This window comes from Aotus nancymaae, unplaced genomic scaffold (genome assembly GCF_030222135.1).
Source record: "Aotus nancymaae isolate 86718 unplaced genomic scaffold, 86718_ANA_hifiasm-v0.15.2.pri h1tg000057l, whole genome shotgun sequence".
NCBI classification, from domain to species: domain Eukaryota; kingdom Metazoa; phylum Chordata; class Mammalia; order Primates; family Aotidae; genus Aotus; species Aotus nancymaae.
Window position 1 is genome coordinate 35,831,169 of NW_026988471.1, and position 19,062 is coordinate 35,850,230.

The 19,062-nt window shown below is 38.6% G+C and overlaps 1 protein-coding gene and 1 non-coding gene across 9 annotated transcripts in view; one reads left to right on the plus strand and one right to left on the minus strand.

The window, feature by feature from the left end:
* HEATR5B (HEAT repeat containing 5B) overlaps window positions 1–19,062 on the minus strand; it is a 102,604-nt gene that overhangs the window by 11,273 nt on the left and 72,269 nt on the right. For all 8 annotated transcript variants that reach the window (XM_012475519.2, XM_012475524.3, XM_012475518.2 and 5 more), the window contains exons 27-33: window positions 18,752–18,931; window positions 13,598–13,835; window positions 11,689–11,943; window positions 10,545–10,672; window positions 6,201–6,345; window positions 4,840–5,106; window positions 2,921–3,145 (exon numbers count right to left, since the gene is read on the minus strand). In XM_012475519.2, coding sequence (XP_012330942.2) covers window positions 2,921–3,145; window positions 4,840–5,106; window positions 6,201–6,345; window positions 10,545–10,672; window positions 11,689–11,943; window positions 13,598–13,835; window positions 18,752–18,931 — 1,438 coding nt within the window. The remainder of the gene's footprint in view (window positions 1–2,920; window positions 3,146–4,839; window positions 5,107–6,200; window positions 6,346–10,544; window positions 10,673–11,688; window positions 11,944–13,597; window positions 13,836–18,751; window positions 18,932–19,062) is intronic.
* Window positions 18,977–19,038, plus strand: LOC135269804 (U7 small nuclear RNA). The gene has a single exon (XR_010338056.1). It is a non-coding gene; the product is annotated as a U7 small nuclear RNA (small nuclear RNA).

Below are 19,062 nucleotides of genomic sequence, written 5' to 3' on the forward strand. Positions count from 1 at the left end.
AAAAAAAAAAATTATGATTGTATTGATAGCAAAAAACAAACACATAATTAGGGGAGAGCAAAGGGAGAGCTCTTCCTTTTAGTAGAATACCAGCTAATAAATGCAAAAGGAATTAAAAGTATAAACTAGAATATTATCATTTTGAAACTATAATAGTAATAAATGACTCAGGGACTATGGATGCTGAAACCACTATGTGAAAGTTTGATGAGAGGCAGGGCACAGTGGCTCATGCCTGTAATCCCAGCACTTTAGCAGGCCAAGGTGGATGGATCATCTGAGGTAAGGAGTTCAAGATCAGCCTGGCCAACATGGTGAAACTCTGCCTCTACAGAAAATACAAAAATTAGCTGGGCATGGTGGCAGGTGCCTACAGTCCCAGCTACTTGGGAGGCTGAGGCAGGAGAATTGCTTGAACCCAGGAGGCAGAGGTTGCAGTGAGCCGAGATCACACCATTGCACTCCCAGCCTGGGCAACAGAGTGAGATTCCATCTCAAAAAAAAATTAGAAAGTTTGATGGGAACAGACAAGTGAGACAATCTCAAAGTATTTTCCCACAGGTTACTTTATAAAATGGAAAAATGGCAACTTGATAGTGGAGAAACATGGCAGATAATTTCTTTTTTTTTTTTTAAATGTTCTTTTATTTATTTATTTATTTATTTATTTTGAGATGGAATCTTGCTCTGTCACCCAGGCTGGAGTGCAGTGGCTCGATCTCAGCTCTGCTTCTCAGGTTCAAGTGATTCTCCTGCTTCAGCCTCCCGAGTAGCTGGGACTACAGGTGCCAGACACCATGCCCGGCTAATTTTTGTATTTTTAGTAGAGACGGGGTTTCACCCTATTGGCCTGGCTGGTCTCGAACTCCTAACCTCAGGCGATCCGCCTGCCTCGGCCTCCCAAAGTGCTGGGATCACAGGTGTGAGCCACCACGCCTGGCTGGCAGACAATTTCTTAACAAAGTTATTAAAGTTAAGATTCCCAGTAATGGGACAAAGCAACATTACAAAGCAATATGTCTTAGTTGTATGATGTACTAAGACATAACATTACTTATGCAGTATTCCTGCCAAAAATGCAGAAATTGAATCTAACCTGAGAGAAAACAAAATCAGGCCGGGTGTGGTGGCTCATGCCTATAATCCCAGCACTTTGGGAGGCCGAGGCGTGTGGACCGCCTGAGGTCAGGAGTTTGAGACAAGCCTGACCAACATAGTGAAACCCCATCTCTACTAAAAATACAAAACATTACTCGGAGTGGTGGCGGGCACCTGTAATCCCAGCTACTCAGGAGACTGAGGCAGGAGAATCACTTGAACACAGGAGGCAGTGGTTGCTGTGAGCCAAGATCACGTCATTGCACTCCAGCTTGGGCAACAAGAGTGAGACTACATCTCAAAAAAAAAGAAAAAAAGAAAAAACAATGGACAATTCTAAATTGAGAAACATTCTACATAATGGACAGCCTGTATTATTCAACATAATTAATATCATGAAAGGAAAAGGCCAGGAACTGCCCGAGATTAAGGGAGCTTAAGGCAATATAATAACTAAATAAAAAGAAAACAGCTTTATGATGGTCATTACTAGGACAAGTAGTGCCATTTGCATAAGAACAATAATAGCATTGTATCAGTGTCACATTGCCTAAATTTGGTAATTTTTCAGTGGTCATGGAAGAGAATGTCCTTTGTTCTTAGGATATCCATGAAGCATTTAGGTATAAAGAGTCATGATGACTTCATATCCTCAAATGGTTCAGCAAAATAAATAATAATATTAGCAATAATGCTATGTGGATTATAGAGAAAGTAATAAATCATGTGTGGCAAAATGATGACAAACGGTAAATCTAGGAGAAGCATATCCTGGAGTTCCTTATGTTATTCTTGCAACTTTTTTTAAAGTTTGAAATTTATTTCAAAGTCAAAGGGTCTAAAAATGAAAAACAACGTTGCAGCAATCAAGAGTGATTCATTACATCCAAGCATCCAAGATTTTTGTACATGTTTGTGCACGTTCACATGCATACACATATTTTTTAAAGTGAAAGATGCCAGATTTTAGAACATGAAATGGGATTTTTGTAATGGATATACTCTATTATAAAACTTTTCTTGTTAAGCAAAAGATCTGCTTGCCTCGATATACAAATATACAAATAAGCCTGTGGCTTTGATTTCTACTTCATAACTGACTATGTCTCCTGGGAATTTAGTTCCAGACAGCATATCTCAGACGGCAAGTTAATTCTATTATCAGACCTTTAAATTTACCGCATATGAATGAACTAGCTTGATAAAATATCAAAACTTTCCCTTAATGAACAGTTTCAAAAATATTGACTCTGGATCCCCCCCTCAACAAAAATTAAATCTCTCTCTCTCTCTCTCTCTGTATCTATCTATCTAATCTTTTTTTAAAATCGAGACAGAGTCTTGCTCTGTTGCCCAGGCTGGAGTGCAATGGCGCAATCTCGGCTCACTGCAACCTCTGCCTCCCAGGTTCAAACGATTCTCCTGCCTCAGCCTCCTGAGCACAGGGGACTACAGGCGCATGCTACCACGCCTGGCTAATTTTTTGTATTTTTAGTAGAGTTGGGGTTTCACCATGTTAGCCAGGATGGTCTCAAGTTCCTTCCCTCGTGATCTGCCCGCCTCGGCCTCCCAAAGTGCTAGGATTACAGGCGTGAGCCACCTCACCTGGCCCCAAAATGTTTATAAGTACTAATGCAAGGGCATTTAGAGTCAACAATCTAGAAAAAGAGTATTCAAGTTCACACTTGAAAGATATGATTAACATACTGCTCTGAGTTGACTCATTGTTATACAGCAGTTTTCTGATAAGCTTATTCAACTAATTAATTATTTAGGGAACAGATATCCTAACTGATTAAAAAGTTTAAAACTGATACGTTACCTGGTTGAGAATATTCCAGGATGCATGCAAGCGTGCTACGAATCAGAGCTGTCCATTGTTTTTGAGTTTCCTCAGTTTTGGCCATTGAAAGTGTCACAATACTTTTAATCCCTTGAAGAGCTGCACTGACTGGTGGAGGAACCTGATTATCTGCAGACTTTATTGCTGTGTCTTTCAATATTCTTGCAATTAAGAATAGAATTGTGGGCAGGATTGTCATACATCCTGAAAGAAAAACAAATCAGATTACCTCATAAGTATTTCAGTTCCCACATTATAGTTGTTTCTATTGCTTGTATTTTTTGCATGTGATTGTGGTTTAATAAAGTTTTTTCCTTGCCTTTATACAAAATTTACTGTATTATTGTTACTACAATTCAATGTTTGAAAAAGAAAATAAGCAAGTGTCAAATTATTTCACAGACAGAATTGGTATTTTCTTTTTCCAGCTAGCCTTGTTTTTAATACTTCACCTATTTAATATTTCATGCCCTTTGTAATAAAAATGAAAAAGGAAGACAGAAAAACAGGAAAAAGCACTACCAGATACTGTGAGAAGCATCTGAGTAACTTGGTGAATTTTATAGCAATTGTAAGACATGTAATCAATCCTCAGTGTACTGAAGTCAACCTAATCAAGCTGGGAAAGTGAAAGAAGACCACTGGGGTAAGGAAAGAAGAAATGAAATAACCTAGAATTTGCAACTGAAAATTCTAGGTCATGAAAATTCAACCTCCCATGAAAGGAAAGAATCGTTTCACCACTCTGACCTGCAGCCACTGTAGCCTCTGCTTGCAAAACTCCAACAATGGGGAATTCATTATTTTCACATATGTAGGGTTACTCTAAGAGGTAGAAAGGTGGTCTTTGTGTTGAGTTGAAATTTAACTATTTATCTACTTCTACTGTTACTATTTTTACCTCTTAGATCTTAATCTTTTGGCTTCCCTGAGCCCCCCTGGAAGAATTGTCTTGGGCCATACATAAAATACACTAACAGCTGATGAGCTAAAAAAAAAAAAAAAAAGAAAAGAAAAAGGTCCATGCAGACATCTCATAACGTTTTAAGAAAGTTTACGAATTTGTGTTGGTAAAATTCAAAGCCATCCTGGGCCATGCGTTGGACAAGCTTGTTCTGGATAAAACAGAGGGAAAGTCTACTTTTATATTTATTAGGTCTTCAATATCTGCACCCAGCTATTATCTTTCTCAGCCATAATTTCTTTCGGTGCTCCTTAAAGTTGGCTGTCATTCTTCTCTGACATTTTTGACTTTTTCTTTTCCTGGTTTTTTTTTTGAGATGGAGTCTCGCTCTGTTGCCCAGGCTGGAGTACAATGGCATGATCTTGGCTCACTGTCGCCTCTGCCTCCTGGGTTCAAGCAATTCTCCTGCCTCAGCTTCCTGAGTAACTGGGATTACAGGCATGCATTACCATGTCCAGCTAATTTTTTTGTATTTTTAGTAGAGACGGAGTTTCACCATGTTGGTCAGGCTGGTCACAAACTCCTGACCTCAGGTGATCCACCTGCCTTGGCCTCCCAAAGGGCTGGGATTATAGGCTTGAGCCACTTTGCCTGGCCTTGAGTTTTTCAGTGTTGCTCAAGAGTGGCAATCAGATTAGAAAACAGAGTTTAGTAATTCCGCCTTATATCTATCTGCTGGCACTGTCTTTCCCTAGCCTGCGGTTCCATGTCTCATTTGAAACGTATCTGAAAACAACACCTTAGGTTTGTGACTTTTTGAATCTAATCTTCATAGGTTCCTAAAGGTTGACAAAACCTTAAAAAAAGGTCAGCTTCTTATTTCTCACTTGAGATTTAAGAGGAAACTAAATTACAACAGTGCTTAAAACCAAAGGCAAGCTCATCTTTGTTTACTGTAATATAATGCATTTCCCAATGCAGATCAATACCGTACCAGCGGGTGAACAAAGGGATGGTAAATCAGAGAGTATGGTAACTGTGGCTGCCACCAAACGAGCACTTTCTTCTGATAGTCGAGTTTTAGTGGCTATGTGACTTGGAGAGTCTGACACCTTGGTACTGAGATGCGGCATATGCCGTACTAAAATGAACATCAGCAGCTCCATAGTTGCAAACACGAGTGATTTTCCAGGAATGAGACCACCGCTGTCACCTCCTTCTCCCAATACAGTACAGGCCTCTTTTTCCATATCATCTTCATCTGAGGTAAAAGATAATTTGGTGAAATTTCCAGCCAAAAAAAAGTACATAAAACAACACAGTAAGTATATTTAGGAAATTCCTTCAAAAGAATTTACAAGCAAATGTCTAACTGATGTCACATGTCTTTCTCAGTATAATTCTCTGCCTTCCTAGAATTCTGTGCATTGATCTCTCCTTAAAGGTAACAGTTCATTTTTCACTTGGAAAATCTTTATCAGGCATTTTTATTTGGTATATATTTTGTAATAGGAATAACACATAAGTTAGGTTGAACCAGATGAAATTGACAAAAGGTGAAAAATAGTCAACTCTCAGCAATTTCATTCAGTCCTTTCTAATGAAAATAAAATCAATTTCAAATCTTCTAAATGTATGATTAATTTTTTTTTTTTTTTGAAGAGCGGAGTTTTGCTCTTCTTACTCAGGCTGGAGTGCAATGGCGCGATGTCGGCTCACCGCAACCTCCGCCTCCTGGGTTCAAGCAATTCTCCTGCCTCAGCCTCCCGAGTAGCTGGGACTACAAGCGTGCACCACCTAACTTCTGGCCAGGGGCTGTGGCTCATACCTGTAATCTAAGCCCTTTGGGATGACGAGATGGGCAGATCACTTGGGCTCAGGAGTTCGAGACCAGCCTAGGTAACATGGCAAAACACTGTCTCCACCAAAAATTAGCCAGGTGTGGTGGTGTCTGTCTGTAATCTCAGGTACTCTGGAGGCTAAAGTGGGAAGATCACCTGATTCTGGGAGTTCGAGGCTGCAGTGAGCTGAGATTGCACCACTGCACTCTACTCTGGGTAAAAGAGTAAGACTGTTCCCCACCAAAAAAAAAAAAAAAAAAAATTAGCTGGACTTGGTGGAGTGTGCCTATAGTCCCAGCTACTCAGAAGGCTAAGGCAGGAGGATCTTGAGCCCAGGAGTTAGACCTTACACAGAAATATGATCATATCATTGCACTCCAGTTTGGGTGACAGAATGAGACCCTGTCTTTCAAATTAAAATTAAAACTACAGAAATATGTCCTGGCATTAATATTTTAAAAATTAGAGTACAAACTAAGATTTACTTCAAGTTAGTGTAATTTCTAGTGCTTACTTAGAGTGTTTCTTTTTTCTTGTAAATAATCCTGAGCAGCTCTTACTATCTGTTGTACAACTCCAGTAACCAGCAGCTGGACAGATGATGGATTCCAGGTTAATAGGAGGCGGTGCAAAACACTCAGCAACTCAACACCAATCAGCTAATATAAATAAAGAAATATAAACACATTTAGTTAATTTTAATTTCAAAGGATAAATTTATATTATTAAAATCTGAGAAAATATATATGTAAAAACAGAAATTAGGTAGCTAAAATTAAAGTATAGGACTATGTAACAAATAAGAACATAGTAACAATCTTTAGAAATGTTCACATTTTACCCCAATGTATTTTCAAGCAACAAATGATTTATTATTTACATATTTAAATGCAATTTATATTCAAAGTTGATCATTCTCCTTTTGGAAGGAAATAATTGGGCTAAATAGTATTTTAGAGTCCAATACTGCTAAAATTTATAATTTTTAACCTGAGCTGAATATCCAAGAATTCATACAATCTCTGCCTATCAGAGATTATAGAAATCTCTGGTGAGTTCCTCTTCTATTCACTTCAGCAACTACTACAAACTTTTACCACCCACTTTAAGCTTCTTACAATCTTTCACATCAAATTCATCCAACAACCCTAACTAAGATTTCAAAGGTGGAAAAGACTTAAAGGCAACCAAAGCCACCTTTACCTCTTTCCTTAAGATGTTTTCAGCCTCTTATCTGAGGCTTCATCTGAGGTTAATCTTTCCCTATGTGTTCCTATTCAATCCTATTTGACTTCCTAGGGATTCTTCAAGGACTTTGATCTCATATGTTTTCAGCTTTTCTCTCTAGGTAGGCTACTCTCCTCAATATAAGGAAAATCCTCAAGTCTTTCTTATCTAATGTCCCCCCTGCACTCCTCCCAAAGCCTCCAGACCCCTCCATGTCCTCCTCTATGTGTCTTGCTCCTTCCTTTCCCAGCCTAGATGCTTCTACTTCCTTTACTCTCTTATTTACTCCTTGATCTACTATCTGGCTACTATTCACCTAAAACAATCCTCTGCAGGAGGTCACCAATAACCTCCTCTACATTTCTCTGTTTATTTCCTGGATTCTGTTTCTTTTCTCTTTTTTTTTTTGAGACAGAGTCTCACTTTGTCATCCAGGCTGGAGTGCAGTGGTGTAATCTTGGCTCACTGCAACCTCTGCCTCCTGGGTTCAAGCAATTCTTCCTCAGCCTCCTGAGTAGCTGGGATTACAGGTGTGTGCCACCACACCTGGCTAATTTTTTTTTTTTTTAGTAGAGACGGGGTTTCACCATGTTGGTCAGGCTGATCTTGATCTCCTGACCTCATGATCCGCCTGTCTTGGCCTCCCAAAGTGCTGGGATTACAGGCGTGAGCCACTACACCTGGCTGGATTCTGTTTCTTTTGATATTCTCTCCACCCTTCTTGAAACTCCTCCCTTGTCTTTGATAACTCTGTTCTCTTTTGGTTCTCCTCCAACCTCTCTAGTAGTTTCCACTGTTGATTTATTTCCTTCGTCTCAATTTTTAAATGCTATTTATCCTCAAGCTTCCAATCTTGGCCCTCTTTCTTTCTTCCTTTATTAAGCCTTCCTAGGCTAGTGTACTTGTTTCTTTTCTGGAATTATGAAAAAAGCCTCAGAACTGGCCTCCGTCTCCCTTTGCATCTCTTACAAACCAACCTACCTCTACGAGGTTAACAGAATGATCCTTTCTGAAATATAAAGTTAGTTATATCATTCCTCTACTTAAACATTTTTACTGATTCCCTATGACTTTCAGGATAGGATTCAAACTCTTTTACATGTCATCAAGAAATCTTCATGATTTGATCTTCACTTTGTCCAGCTTCATCCAACAACCTCATGTTTCATTCACATCAGCCACAGTAAATGGCTATGCCCTTGAACTTGCCATGTTCTCTCATGCCTCCTAGTGTTTGTATTTGCTATTCTTTCTGAGAGGAAAACCCGACCCGCTTGTGCTATCTCACTAATCTCTCTCGAAGATTTTTTAATTTTTAATTTTTAATTTTTGAGACCGAGTCTCACTCTGTAGCCCAGGCTGGAGTGCAGTGGCTGGTGTGATCTCAGCTGACTGCAACCTCCGCCTCCTAGGTTCAAGTGATTCTCCTGCCTAAGCCTCCAAGTAGCTGGGACTACAGGTGTGTGCCACCATGCCCAGCTAATTTTTGTATTTTTAGTAGAGATGGGGTTTCACTATGTTGGCCAGGATGGTCTCGATCTCTTGACCTTGTGATCCGCCTGCCTCAGCCTCCCAAAGTGCTGGGATTACAAGTGTGAGCCACCGTGACTGGCCCCTCTTGAAGATTCGATTCAACCATCGCCCACTCTGAGAAACTGTCCTTTGCTTTCCTATTACAACACTGGGCTCCTCCTCTCTATTCTAATTGCAGCCTTACATGTACTAAAATAGCACTTATCACACTGTACTTATCTCCTAATTCAGGCACAGGAAACTGCTTTCACTATCTATAACCTCAAACCATGTTTGGGGTAGACCAGGCACAGAGTAAAAGTAACTGAGTGAATAAACAGGTGAGTCAGTGTACTCATATCATGTTAAAATCGGATCCAATTCAGAAAAAGAATACATCCTTTTTTCCATTGTAAAGCAAATAAACAAAATACGACTAAATCCAAAAAACACAGCTAGCTGTGTAAGATATTATGTTAAACCCAAATAATTGAGTTTAAATATAGTAGTCCTTCTTCACTCACAGATGAAATCTTACAGATCTATCTGATAACAATCCTGAAGATCCTTTTTTTTTTTTTTTTTTTTTTTTGAGACAGAGTGTTGCTCCAGTTGCCCAGGCTGGAGTACAATGGCGTGATCTTGGCTCACCACAATCTTCACCTCCTGGGTTTAAGCAATTCTCCTGCCTCAGCCTCCCGAGTAGCTGGGATTATAGGCAAGCGCCACCACACCCGGCTAATTTTGTATTTTCAGTAGAGACGGGGTTTCTCCATGTTGGTCAGGGTGGTCTCGAACTCCTGACCTCAGGTGATCCACCTGCCTCAGCCTCCCAAAGTGCTGGGAGGCGTGAGCCACTGCGCCTGGCTAACAATCCTGAAGATTCTTACACAGTTCTTTGTTGTTTGACTGGGGCACAGCTTCAGGCTACTAGGTTAGAGTACAAAAAGAGTTAATCAGTGAGTGAATCTTGTAACCACATGGCATATTTATTTTGTTGATATGATTTGTTTTTGGCTAGCATGATGTACAAAACTAATATTGATGTAATAAGATGATACCAATTTTGGTTTTTTTTTTTTTTTTTTTTTGAGACGGAGTTTCGCTCGTTACCCAGGCTGGAGTGCAATGGCGTGATCTCGGCTCACCGCAACCTCCGCCCCCTGGGTTCAGGCAATTCTCCTGCCTCAGCCTCCTCAGTAGCTGGGATTACAGGCATGCGCCACCATGCCCAGCTAATTTTTTGTATTTTTAGTAGAGACGGGGTTTCGCCATGTTGACCAGGATGGTCTTGATCTCTTGACCTCGTGATCCACCCACCTCGGCCTCCCAAAGTGCTGGGATTACAGGCATGAGCCACCGCGCCCGGCCCTACCAATTTTGGTTTTTATCTGTTTGTGTTTTATGGAAAATTATACCAAGTGAAACCATGTGGTAGTGGTGGTGTCCAAAAATAAAATAAAAATTAAAAACTAAAAATAAAAAAATCACTATAGAAAGAAAAAAATCGATAATTAAAAAAAGAACAACAAATTCAGTGGTAGCTTGATTCTGTAACATAGTCACTTATAAATTCCATACAGAAATTAGAAAAAGTAATTCATGTAACTTTAGATGAGTACTTGAGCCAGTACAAAAAATATTTCATTACATGAGAGATAAAACTTCATCAACCTGGCAGATTAGTGCCCCAAAATAAAAAATAAAAAAACAAAAAACTTCATCAACCATTCAAAAGTGGCATAATTTATTTAATAGTTTTACAAGTTACTTTAGCTCTTTATTAGTAGAATCATTAACTGGAACTGAAAGGATCCCTTTTATTTTTAGTTTTGATTACTGATGAACAAATTAAAGAAGGTATAGTGACTATACCTAGTTTAGCACTGCCTGTCACCCAAGATTCAGTACAGCCAAAATCCTGAGTACTTATTATATATTATACTTATTATATATATTAATTGCTCTTAATATATTTATTATATAGTACATTATGACTATATTTATAGGTAATATTTACATAATAAATATATATTTATTTTCTATGTGAGAAAATTATCTTAAGGTAAATATGATTAAAACAAAACACACAGCTGTGTATCACAGCAATACACTGTACCTGATCTTCTGCAATATGGATTCGAGCATAAGGAGAGTCTAGCAAGGTATGTAAGGCCTGTAGGCATGCTGTAACATGTTCAATGGGCTCCTCAGGTCTAGGGGAACAAAGAAACTGTATACTCACACCTGAAATGCACAAAATAAAAACATGTTTTTTCACTACAAAACACTTGATGTTGTTTGATACCATATTTCTTCTCTATGTTTTTACAGATTACCTTAATGCATATTTATTAATGCCTTAGGGTTCAAAATGGTTTCCAAGTTAAGCCAAACTCAACATAAGGTTGTAGTTTTGCAATTAGGTTAATATTCAAATTAGCTATGTTTGGAAGAGGGAATTCCCATGCCATCGGGTTGATTATGAAGATAATAAGTCTTTATTTCTAGGACTTTTAAAATAATACATTAAGAAAATAAACTTACACACATTATAAAATTGCTTTTCATTAAATGGTAGCCAAATGATTTTTCATGCATATAATGTTTTTAAATGGGAAGTTGTAGAGACACAATGGGTATCATAGGAAACAACAGCTCTGAATTTACATAAGGGTAAAGTCATTGTTTTAGAGGTTTTTCACATTTTCACTTATGAGATCTACTGATGAATCCCATAATCACACCTTACCAATTGTGTTCCTTTTCATCCCCCCAAAAATAAGATCATTAAAAGTTGCATTACAATGTATATAGTCTTTTTTTTTTCCTGGCTATGCTCCATGTTAACAGCAATACAATGTATATATTCTTAAATGTTAAAAAAGCATCTATAAAGCAATTTTAAATTAGGATTTACTGCAATCTGATTAAATATTTTTTCTTAACAGGATAATTGGTTGAGTTCCAAGTAAAAAGAAAACCTGTTGTTGAATGAAAAACATATTAAGTTTTTCTACTGAAAATTATTCGATATTGCTCTCTGAATGAACATGACAGCTAAGTAGTTTCAGTAGTTTTTAATAATTTAATTTTTAGGTTAAAAATTCAATTAACAATTTATAAGGCGAGGTGAAAAATCCTTTCACTTTTCCTTCTCTGAATGGTGTTACACTGTACAAAATCTTCCCATAGCTTCAAAATGAAGGATATAAATTTTCAGAAGTGATACATCCTGAAATATATGAATGTGACAGACCTACCTAAAATCAGATGCATTCTGTCTTTGTTAATTTCTGGCAAAGATTTAGCACTACCCACTGCTCCTGATGCCTGGTTTAAATTGACAGATGTAGAACGTTTTTGTAAACCAGATATTGCTGTTGCTTCCGTAGACTCTGAGCACGTAAATCCTGTGCTATTTAACCAAAGTGCCACTGCGTGGAGAACTGGGGCCCAGGAATTCCGATAGTGAAGTCTAGCTGTATCAATAGTTTCAGGCGTATAAAATGCTCCACCTGTAAAACAATCAAATCAATTAAAAACATTACTTTTTTTTTTTTTTTGAGACAGAGTCTCACTGTGTCACCCAGGCTGAAGTGCAATGGCTCTATCTCAGCTCACTGCATTCTCCACCTGCCAGGTTCAAACAATTCTCCTGCCTCAGCCTCCCGAGTAGCTGGAACTACAGGTGGGTGCCACCACGCCCGGCTAATTTTTTATATTTTTAGTAGAGTTGGGGTTTCACCATGCTGGCCAGGCTGGTCTTGAACTCCTGACATTGTGATCTGCCCGCCTTGCTCTTCCAAAGTGCTGGGATTGCAGCTGTGAGCCACCATGCCCAGCCAAAACATTACTGTTATAAATGTTTGCTCATTTATGAACCACTAACAAAAATACTTGTTACATACAATACCTGTTACATACAAAAGAGAAATCTAGCCAAAGGGCTTCTCCTCTTTACAAAACCACCAAAACTAACCTCTTTTCTGTAGCTGATGAACTGGAATACCTGTCTCTTCCTCACTGATGCTAGTTTTCCAGGCTTTCCTCTGCTACTGCTGATGTCACTAAGTATTCCTACCTTTTCTTACTCTGTTGTCACAGAATTTACCTCTTCATTGCTGCCAGTGGCTCCTAAAAACCCTATCATCCTCTCTTTCTACCATAACCAGGGAACTCCGTTTATTCCTCTGTTTCTCTCCTCTTCTGCTATTCCTCCCATCCCCTGTTTTGTTTCCACTACCAATACTGAGGACTTCCTCATTACTCCTTGCTGTTATGATGGATTAAGAAAGGAAAAAAGGGGGCAGGAGGGAACTCCATTATTTTTATTATTCATATATTGGAAGGAGAATAGGTTCTTCGAGTAGGAACTAGTAACACACTTTCTAAATAGAAAAAAATGTTGATGATTTCTATACTGATGTCAATAAGAAAACTAAAGTACCGCACATTTGCAAAGCACTTTAGGAACGCAATTTATTGGTACACTAGGAATCTGAAATAGAATATGAAAATACATACATTGAACAGTATAGCAATACACATCTATGGTTAAGCATAATGACTTGTTATCCATAGCTATTTAGAATACCCTAGCTCAGGCTGGGCGCGATGGCTCAGGCCTGTAATCCCAGCACTTTGGGAGGCTGAAGCGGGCAGATCACAAGGTAAGGATATCAAGACCGTCCTGGCTAACATGGTGAAACCCTGTCTCTACTAAGAATATAAAAAATTAGCCGGGTGTGGTGGTGGACGCCTGTAGTCCCAGCTACTCAGGTGGCTGAAGCAGAAGAATCACTTGAACCCAGGAGGTGGAGGTTGCAGTGAGCCGAGATCATGCCACTGCACATCAGACTGGGCGACAGAGCGAGATTCTCTCAAAAAAAACCAAAAACCAAAAACCAAAAAAAAACACTCTAGCTCATACAGCTATTATTATAACAGTGCCTGCTAGCATGTTTGCTTCCGCTAACAAAAAAGCTCCATGCTATATCTTCCATCTACAAATTCAATATAGAGAACATACTCTGAGACAACATCAGACTTAAGTCCACAGAAATTTAAACTGTTATTATAGTTACTGTTGTTGCTAGCCTGTACCATCTCCATTTTGTTTAACTACTACTTTGAACTCCGTAAAAGTAAAACTCAGAATGTGATACTTACCGTCTGGAGGAAGCTGACTAGAAAATTCAGCTGGTAAAGTCAAGAGTGCATAATCTTTTAATGCTGCTAACCACAGGCGACTGAGTGTTGGCAGTTCGGGTTGTACCAGTGTTATTAAACTATCTGGTGGCAGTTCATCTATGGTACCATAGTCATCATCATCGTCGTCAGTATTTTTAATTGCTCTTTTTGGTTTTGACTCTGCTTCCTTTTTAATATTCATAGCAACCACATATACCTAATATGATATTTAGGAGGACAAAATAACAAGGCATAAGATAAAATAAAGATATTTTAAGTTGTTATGAAAATACAGTGAAATCATCAAAGATAACTGGGTATAGATATTAGAATGTATACACCTTGATCAGGTACAGTGGCTCCCAGCACTTTGGGAGGCTGAGGCAGGAGAATCACTTGAGGCCAGGAGATCAAGATCAGCCTGAGAAATATAGTTAGACCCCATTTCTACAAAAAATAACAAAAATACTAGCCAGGCATGGTGGCATATGCCTATAGTCCCAGCTGCTTGGGAGGCTGAGGCAGGAGGATCACTTGAGCCCAGGAGTTCAAGGTTCCAGTGAGCTATGATCATGCCACTGCACTCCAGCCTGGGCACCAGATTAGAGACCCTGTCTCAAAAAAAGAAAAAAAAGTACATACAACTCCATGATTTCCTGATAAACACAAAATAATAATTTCATTTGCTTTGGAGGCATTTTTTCTAAAAAAATTGATCTGACTTCTGACTACTCCTCTAATGGCGTGATCCTTGAGTAGGCTTCTCTGAGTTTTTCTGGCTTCCTTCATTCTACTTTACAAAGTCCCCCCAACTCCTCTTTTTTTTTTTTTTTTTTTTTTGCCACAGGGTATAACTCTGTTTCTGCTTCCATGTTCCTAGACTTACTAATCAGGCATTCAAAGTAAGCGGCTGAGAGGAAAAGAGACAACAGAAAGGATTTCCATAAATATTCTTCTAAACTCCTTCTTTCACAGATCTTAAATGGTATTTGGCAACCCAGCATTTACAACAGATAGCATGGCCAATATCTGCCAGTCACATACATTATCTGTATCCCTTCTCTCTAGTTTGTGAGCCAAAAAGACATAAAAGCAACTTTCCTAAAATATAATTTCAAAGTTTCTTCTTTGTTGAATCACGTTTATTTTCCTTTGTTTTTGTAAGTACATTTAGGCTTTGGCAACTGGCACATACAAAGCTGAATAACATATTAATGAGAAAACAAAAAATAAAGGAATGAGAGCAAGCAAGAAAAGAAATCTTGAGAAAACTGTCTTCCCTGTACACAGTGTTATGTCCATTGTACCTAACGAGAAAGCCTAAGTACGGTGTCAGTATAGGTACACTGCAAGCTTCTTGATGAGAAGCACTGTGTATAACTGCTATTCCTACACTGAGCAGACTTATAGCACAGAGAAAACATACAGTAATTGACTAAATTCTAAAATAGGGACTTTGGATCTCAAGTTATGAATATATCATAGTCATATCTTCTAGTGATTACACTCTTGTTTTCCCCCCTAAATTTGTTATTATACTTTTTTATTTTTATTTTTTGAGATGGAGTCTCAATCTGTAACCCAGGCTGAAGTGCAGTGGCGTGATCTCAGCTCACTGCAACCTCTGCCTCATGGGTTCAAGTGATTTTTCTGTCTCAGTTTCCTGAGTAGCTGGGACTACAGGCACACACCACCAAGCCTGGCTAATTTTTGTGATTTTAGTAGAGACAGGGTTTCACCATGTTGGCCAGGCTGGTCTTGAACTCCTGACCTCAGGTCTTCCACCTTCCTCGGCCTCCCGAAGTGCCCAGCCACTAACATTTTTAAGAAAATGTCAGCCAGGTGTGGTGGCTCACGCCTATAATCCCAGCACTTTGGGAGGCCACGGCGGGTGGATCACCTGAGGTCAAGAGTTCAAGACCAGCCTGGTCAACATGATGAAACTCCTGTCTCTACTAAATACAAAAATTAGCCAGGCGTGGTGGCAGGTACCTGTTATCCCAGCTATTCAGGAGGCTAAGGCAGGAGAATTGCACTGCACTCCAGCCTGGGCAACAGAGCAAGACTCTGTCTCAAAAAAAAAAAAGGAAAAGAAAATGTCACAATAAGCACTGTAAGTATATTCAGCCATTCACTCACAAATCCTTACTGGGTAGGTACCTTTTGCCTTGAATTTGTTACTGTTCTAGGATTGAAAGCAAAAAAGACAAATAACACATAGTTTTTGCTTTTCATGAATTCACAGGCTAATATTATAATGAGAGGGAAGTGAAAATGTGCTTAAGAAAAGGAACTTTTAAAGACTGGATTTTAATAATTTATCTTCCACAAAGATAATCTTTTTAATGATTTATCTTCTAGCATACTCTACCCAGTGCCCAGGCAGTGTCTGGTACCTAATGAACACTTGGCAGTTTATGTGATGAATGAATGAATGAATCTCAGGGAACATCACAGGTAAAGGAATCCTAACCTTGGGAGGGTGAGAAAGGTGAGACAGTTTTTAAGGACAAGAGTTCACTTGCTCACAGGCAAAAATGGAAAGGGAGCTTACAGGCAGAGGGAACAGCCAGAGCAAGAGCATAAAAATAGGAAACTACATAGCAATCTAAGTAAAGTACAAGTTTTTCATATAGACTGAGCACAGGATATAAAAGGTGGAAGTAGCTGAAGTTTTTACTCTGCAGGCAATGGGGAAGCAGGGGTGTCACTGTAAGACTTTAAGGTCTATGTATACATTTTTCCTCACCGTATAATATTATTTTAAGAATTATGCTATAAAAAGTTGGGAAAATAAGAGTTTAAAATGACTCATAACCTCAGTTTTATGGGTTTTCATATTTTATCTTTGTAAGTTGTAATTTTGTGGTACAAAGAGTCTGTATTTAGTTGTACTGATAAACATGTCATGGGGTTTTCCCATGTGAATACCAGTCATCATAACCACGATTCTAATGACTTACAGTGGATGACCCATAATCAATCTACCAGTTTTCCTACAGTTGAAATTTTATATTTACTTCTAATTCTTTACTTAGCATTGGGAATCTTAGAAAGATGAAATACAGCTTTCGAAGACAAAACATATTCATTTCTTCCCATTATGAATGATGTTGCAAGTAAACATTTTTTTAAACTTACCTCTTTTCTATATTTTGTATATTTTTCACTAGAATACAGGCCCAGAAAGGGAACCACTGGGTCAGTGTGTATAAATATGTTTATGACTCTGAATAGACGTTACAGAATGCTTTCCAAAAAGGTTCTGTATTTTAAATTGCTATCTGCAAAATGTGAGAATATATCTTTTAGACCTATTTTAAAATAAATTTTTAGGCTTATTTTTCTCACACAAAGAAGGCGAAAAATCAGAAACATAAGCAAAATGAAGAAAACTAAAACCATACATAATCCTAATACTCAGATACAATACTGTTAACAGTCTAGTTATATAAACATACAGTTTTTTACATAATAATGTGTGTGCATGTGTATGTATAATTTCTACCCCAATTTTCTAGTCACTTAATATTATCATCTTTCAAGATCAAGAAATATATTTAGGTTATTTCCACATTTTTGTGAATAATAGCACTATAACAAATACCCTTGTAGCAGAATCTTTGTGCATATCCTTAAATATTCCTTAGAATAAAGTGGTTGAAAATGTACGCAGTTTTAGAGGATGTACAGAGGAAGATGCTGAAGATACAAAGAGGGAGGGCTGACAGCACCGAGCTCCACACAGTCTCCTCCTCACCCTCACGCCTGACACCTACGCCTATCTTCCATGTTTCAGTGCAAACATCACTTTCTCCAAAAAGCCTACTTCTAAGCCTCCAGCCTACTGAAAGTACCTCTGCTATGTGTTTCAAAACACTCTGTATTTCTCCTATGATAATGCTCCTTACACTTTGTTGCATCTACTTGTTTACCAGTTTGTCTTGTTCAGCAAATGTAGTACATCTCACCCCATACTCTCAATACATCTCACTCCAGTGAGATGCTAACCTGACAGAGCTGAAGCTCAGTAACATTTTGTTGAATGAATCAGAGGGTGGGAAGTAAGAGAATGAGAAAAGTTTAGTTTTAGATTATTGGAAAAGCTTAAAACAATTCCAATTCCAATAGTCTTCCCTTATCTGTGGTTTTCCTTTCTGTGGTTTCAGTTACCTGGTACTGAATAATACCACGAAAACAGGGAAGTGAGATACTGAGCTGGTAGAGGAAGTAATTAGTTACTTCACTACTGGAGGGCAGATGATAAGAATTCAATAGCAACTGGCAGGAGGAATTTAGAAAAGTGAACTTAAAATAATGTAATTATACATTTTTAAAAATGACTGAGAAGGAAAAAGGTCAAACTAGCGATTGAAAAAACAAAACAAGCTGGGCACTGTGGTGTGTGCCTGCAGTCCCAGTTACTTGGAAGGGTGAGGCAGGAGGACTGCTTGGGTCCAGGAGTTCAAGTCCAGGCTGGGCAACAAAGCAAGACCCTACCTTTAAAATAAACAAACAAACCCCCTACAGCCTTAATATCAAGGTGTCAAGTCTCCAGAAACTTAATGAAATAAAAGATTTTTGGTATAAAGTATTCTCTATTATTTCTATTTTAGAGTTTTTCCTACCTAATTTCCTCTTATTATGTAGGAGAGCCCTTTCTCAATATAGAGGTTTTCAGTAAACTGGTTAATATATTTTCAAAAAGTATTCCATGTCAAGGGTTAGTTTTTTTTGTTTTTTTTTTTTGAGATGAAGTTTCACTCTTGTTGCCCAGGCTGGAGTGCAGTGGTGCAATCTTGGCTCACCGCAACCTCCGCCTCCTGGGTTCAAGCCTCAGCCTCCAAAGTAGCTGAGATCACAGGCATGTGCCACCATGCCTGGCTAATTTTGTATATTTTGTAGGGACGGGGTTTCTCCATGTTGATCAGGCTGGACTCGAACTCCCAACCACAGGTGATCTGCCTGCCTTGGCCTCCCAAAGTGCTGGGATTACAGGCGTGAGCCACCATGCCTGGCCAACAGTTAGCTTTTAAAAAACAATTTTTTTTTTTAAACCAACAGGAGTAGGGGAATATTTTCTCATGGATGAAGAAATGGGTCAAAAACAATAGGTTGCTGTTTAGTCATTACCTCTGCCCATGCTTTGAGAACAGCCAGTTTTTCCATGGTTGTGGCACTCTCTCGGTACAGCTGGCTAGAAGATCCTTTTCCAGCCTGAACTTTGTCCAGAGAAGAAACAAGAAGATTGTGTACTCGACGGAGATCATTGAGATCACTGACAACTCCACTTCCAATCCATGTACTACATACCTAGACAAAGAAAATTTAAAAACGTTTATGTAAAAAAAATTAACACAGTGTTACAGCTCTTTCAGAATTTGTCTAGCAGGCTTTCCAGTTTTTGCTGGAAAGCTCCTCTCACACACACACAAAAAAATTAA